We start from the raw sequence: 5,287 nt of genomic DNA, 5'->3' as shown, positions 1-5,287 counted from the left end.
GGGGCTTTGTTGAAAACGACGTGTTTGAGAGAGGCGGGGCATAGAGGACCTACAATAATGTACAGTATTTGAAAAATAATGTGTTTTTTGAACATTAAAGCATGTCAACATATTCTGTTACACCAAATAATGATCTTTAAAATAGCATCATATGACCCCTTTAAATAAGCATACATTTTTAGGGGCTGTCACTCATTCTAGCTGCTAAGAAAAAAATACCATAGACTTCAGTCTTTAATGACATTCAAGTCAATAAAAATTACATGGATCTGCTGATAGCAGTGTTTATTTGCACACGCTGTCTGCATTGCTTTAGTGCCCGATTCACTTAAGAAATTTTGTAAATCCGTTAACAACAATATATTACTGGGACTGTACAGCATCACTCCACTGCCGTGATCCAGGCACCATAATTAGCGCTTTAAAAGCCAAAAGTGCACTCGGCAACAACATGCATCTGAACACTTGCCCAATTACAACCCTTTTCTCCATTACTTCTTGAATAACAGCTGCCATGACCAACTATTCAATCATTTTTCTTAAGTAAAATGTATTTAAAATTCAGTCAACCCATTTTCTGTGGGAAAAAATAGTGCATTTTTTTAATAAAGGTGCAATATATAATTAGCCTAATTTACAAAAAGAGAATGACTGTTTCAGAGCATTTAGTTCCTGGTCATATTGGATTGCAGGTGTCTTCAGTTACAGTTTTACAGTTTGCTTAGTTTTACCTTACTCTTCTCCTCCATACGCGCTGCCTGTCTGCAAGGAGGATGCCAAATGGAAGAACCTGTGAAAGAGAAAGCCACAAATAACTCTTAAGTCCTTGTTAAAAAAATACGGTGGCCCTAAGAAGTATTTGACACTTAAGTCACTCAAAATGGCTCAATGTCATTCCGTTAGAATTAAATTTTTCTAAACCATTTTTGCAATTACTTTTGACTAACTGGTGTCATTATTAGTGGATTTATGAGGTCAGCTGCCTTCAATTTCAACTTCACACAGCACAATATTCACAGGTATAGTGCATCTCATTAATTATAAATACTGTATATCACATTTGACAAACTTTTGTTCAAAAAGTATGTTTTTGATATTGTCTTTAAAATCAGGTAAATTTATATTTTGTTATATATCACAAAGACATACACTACTGTTAAAAAGCTTAGAGTCAGTGATTTATTTTTTAAATAATTAAATACTTTTATTTTGTAAGGCATGAAAAATGGGAGCAAAAACAAAAGTGTTGCGTTTATAATTTTGTTCAGTGTATTAAGTATTTTTTATATATTAACTATTTCAGATGCTCTTATTCTGAACTTTCTATTCATCAAAAAATCCAGAAAAACATTTATCACATTTTTCACAAAAATATTAAGCAGCACAACTGTTTTCAACATTAATAATTACAAGAAATGTTACCTGAGCACCAAATCAGCATATTAGAATGATTTCTGAAAGATTATCTGACACTGCAGGCTGCTGAAAATTCAGCTTTGCCATCACAGGAATAATTTTATCCATTATAAAATAAAATAGAATAATAGAAAACAGTTATTTTAAATTTTAATATTTTTCACAATATTTCTGTTTGTGCTGTATTTTTATCAAATAAATGATTGTTGACACTTCTTTCAAAAACATTTTTTTCCCAAAAAAATGAACAATAGTGTAGATTTTTTAATTCAATAAAGATATTTTGCATAACTTATCTCCTGAGGAGTTAGCATGTTCAGATATACCACTATATCAACTGGCATTCATAAACTAAGTAACACAATCATTCACCCTTTTAATGAGTCAGCAGTCTTTCATTTTATTTTAGCCAGATTGAAAAAAGGCTTCTAACTTATTCTGCTTTCTGAAAGAACATCTGTCTATAAAGCTCCTTTGACAAACTGCAGTGCAGTGAATTTCTGTGGTAAATCACTGTGCAGAGTTAAACGAGATACTGAAGTATTGCAACGTTTGAGGTTGGACACAAGAATAAATAAAACCACATTTATCTTAGGATGTCAAATATGTATTTTGTTCTTTAGAATTTAAGACACATCAACTATGGAATGTATTCAGGTTTTAGTGACTGGTCTGAGCTTTTAGCTCCATGTAACTGTCTATTGCTGTTTAAAATACAAAACAATCTATCCATTCTTGGTTTTGTGAGTACAGATGTGTTTTCTTAAGCATAAAACTCCACGTATACTAATACATATACAAATTATTCAAAAATCCTTGTCAGTAGCCCTCAGCTTTGTCTGTGCCTGTCTGTCTGGTTTCACGGTCTAAATTTAGAGAACTTTGAAGAGGAAAATGTTTCCTTCAGTGTTCTGACACAAATCATCAAATTAAATTCATCTCTTTAACCTTAAAGGTGCAGTAGGAGATCTTAGAAAATGCTAACTTTAGCCTGATAGCACTGAAATCGAACGTCCCACCCTCCCTGCAAATCACCGTCCAAAGCCACGCCCCCTGAACGCATATACGCTCACAGACCAGAATACAAGAGACAACATTACTACAATAGGCCACCTCAATTCCAGTCCTCGCGCCCCCCGCTCTGCACATTTCATATATATCTCTTATCAAGTGCGACGTTTGTTCTATTCGACCATAAGTGCCCTGCGAAGTGGACATCACCGGATATTCCGCCATCCAGTTTGAAGCAAGCGTATATGTTCCATACAGAGGGCATTAAAGTGTGCGAGACGCAAATTTTAATAATTTTTATTTACAGAGGTATATTATGTCACACTTCACACTTCACACATCATATCGATCGGAACACAGTTCATGCATGTAGCTCAATTCTAACGAGCTGGTTATCTGAACTGGGTGTGTTAACTAAGCGAGACATGCAAAATATGCAGAGCAGGGGGAGGACAGGAATTGGGAACCGCTGGGCTACATCATGTGTCATTCACCGGTGAGAAAACTTTAAACATACTACAATACCAGGAAGGAAGACGACTTTCAACCAGCATAACAAAAAATGTTTCTGAAGACAATCACCTATTGCACCTTTAACTGTTGCTTATCATAGCCAACAATTAAATTTTTTTTTCTCTGATTGGATATTGTTATTCTTTTTTATTAATATAATCCACAAAAGGTTGACACAATAATTGTCACATTAAAATAATTTACAAATGAAGAAACAATAGAAACAATCTTCATTGTATTGAAAGATTTGTTTTAATAACACATCACCAAATTTAAGTATCTGAATCAAATCATGCAAATTTGATGATATTTAAATTACCTTGCAGGTACATCTCCTCCCCCTCCCCAAACATCTGGTCACAACGTGCACATCTGGCACATGTGGGATGATAGTGTTTTTCTCCAGCCTGTAATAAACACAGAGCAGAACATACATCAGTCATTCAACTTCACTGCAGAAATCTCTCAATGACTATATATTTGTGTGTATATATTCATTTAAGTGAATTATTAAGATATTTGTCTTAATCCTCTTTACAATGTAATTTATTCTCATTGTCTAATGCAGTTCAAATGCAAATGTCATTGCAGTAGGCAGGGGGACACCGTCTGCAGTAACTGTACAGTAGAGGCACCACAGACAAGAGGAGCTGGTGATGCAAAGCTGCCACACTTCACTTCTGATGGTCACATCAGTTTCATTTTAAAACTTTTACCAGACCACTGTGCACAAATGGCTTTCTGTATTGCTTGAGTGGATTTGCCTCAGTAGGTTTATTGTACTGTGCTGAAAAAAATCTAACATTACCTAACATTTTGAAGTACATATGTAAATTGCAAATGTAAATATATATCATGGTAGCATTTATCATACAGAAATATTACCCAAACAATTCATTGTGAGATTGACTCATCATAATAAATGGGCATTTGAGAGACAAAGTGACAGATAACATGCCATAAATAAATGGTATTGTTATATTTTATATACACTACCATTCTATTATTCAAAAGTTTGGGGTGGTAAGATTTTTTACCGACACCAAGACTGTTTTTGAAAGAAGTCTCTTATAAGGCTGCATTTATTTGATAAATAGAGTAAATACAGTAAAAACAGTAATGTTGTGAAATATTTTTACTTTCAAATAGTTTTTTCTATGTTAATATATCTTAAAATGCACTTTATTCCTGTAAATACAAAATTTCTGTGATGCTGAATTTTCAGCAGTAATTACTCCAGTCTTCAGTGTCACATGTTCCTTCAGAAATCATTCTAATATGTTGATTTGGTTCTCTGGAAACATTTCCTATGATCAGTGTTGAAAACAGTTGTGCGGTTTAATATTTTTGTGGAAACCGTGATATATTTTTAAGGATTTTTTTGAATAGAAAGTTCAAAAGAACAGCATTTTTAAAACATAAATCATGTTTTAATCATCTCTTTACTGTCAACTTTTGATCAATCTAATGTGTCCTTGCTGAGTAAAAGTATTAATTTGGGATCTTACTGATCCCAAACTTTTGCATGATAGTTTCTCATCAGATAAAGAGATAAAGTCTTGTCCTTAATTCTCTAGCTTATTCTCTCTAGCTTTCTAATAATTAATCTGGTTATCAATCATTTTAGTGTTTCTTAAGAACTCTGTCGGGCTGTAATTTTGCACTTTTCCAGGTTAGAGTCTTTCCAAAGTCTTTTCCAGGTTAGTTTTAGATTATGAGGTAAATAGTTCTAGAGTGTTCTGTCCACCCAGAGAGAGTACAGATTAGTCAAATCAATTTCATCTTTTATATTTTCCTAAGATTCCTGTCATCCATTTTTCATCAACCTTCATTAAGTCCTAAAGGACTCATCTATGATCGGAAATTTTCAGCATGCTGTGTCACACTCCTTTTAGTGTTCAGCACAGCTGTTGATTTAATTTCTCATGTATCAAAACCTGCACTGGAAAATCTACTCAGCCCCCTCCTCTCTCTCCATTCTCTTTCAACACAGTTACAGTCTTGCCACTCAAAATGTCATGACATTTCAGGCTCAGATACAGTTCCCAATCAATGCTTCAGAGAAACAGGGGCCTGAAAACCATGCTTTTATTCTCTTTCTGTTACAAACTGTACAACAACAACAAATTGTTTAAAAATCCCCTCAAATACACAATAAAAACCTTTACCTTTAATTACCTCAATACCCTGATGCTGTCTAAGCTTGTGAACTGGCATTACTCCTGAAAGGTGGGCTAATTATTCTTGCTAACATAAGGATACCTGTATCAACTAGTCTTCAGTTCATGTAAAAAATGTTGCCAAAGGCAAAAAAAAAAAAAAAAAAAAATATATATATATATATATG

At 33.8% G+C, this 5,287-nt stretch overlaps 1 protein-coding gene across 1 annotated transcript in view; it reads right to left on the bottom strand.

The window, feature by feature from the left end:
- The window catches only part of LOC107738967 (actin-binding LIM protein 2-like), a 72,602-nt gene that overhangs the window by 29,994 nt on the left and 37,321 nt on the right, over positions 1-5,287 (bottom strand). Inside the window, exons 7-8 of the mRNA XM_016550902.1 lie at positions 3,260-3,347; positions 732-790 (exon numbers count right to left, since the gene is read on the bottom strand). Of these exons, the coding sequence (XP_016406388.1) occupies positions 732-790; positions 3,260-3,347 (147 nt within the window). The remainder of the gene's footprint in view (positions 1-731; positions 791-3,259; positions 3,348-5,287) is intronic.

Source organism: Sinocyclocheilus rhinocerous, unplaced genomic scaffold, assembly GCF_001515625.1.
Source record: "Sinocyclocheilus rhinocerous isolate Xijiao unplaced genomic scaffold, SAMN03320098_v1.1 scaffold735, whole genome shotgun sequence".
Classification (NCBI taxonomy): Eukaryota; Metazoa; Chordata; class Actinopteri; order Cypriniformes; family Cyprinidae; genus Sinocyclocheilus; species Sinocyclocheilus rhinocerous.
The sequence above is the reverse complement of the archived record's forward strand: the minus strand, read 5'-3'. Positions and strand labels throughout refer to the sequence as shown.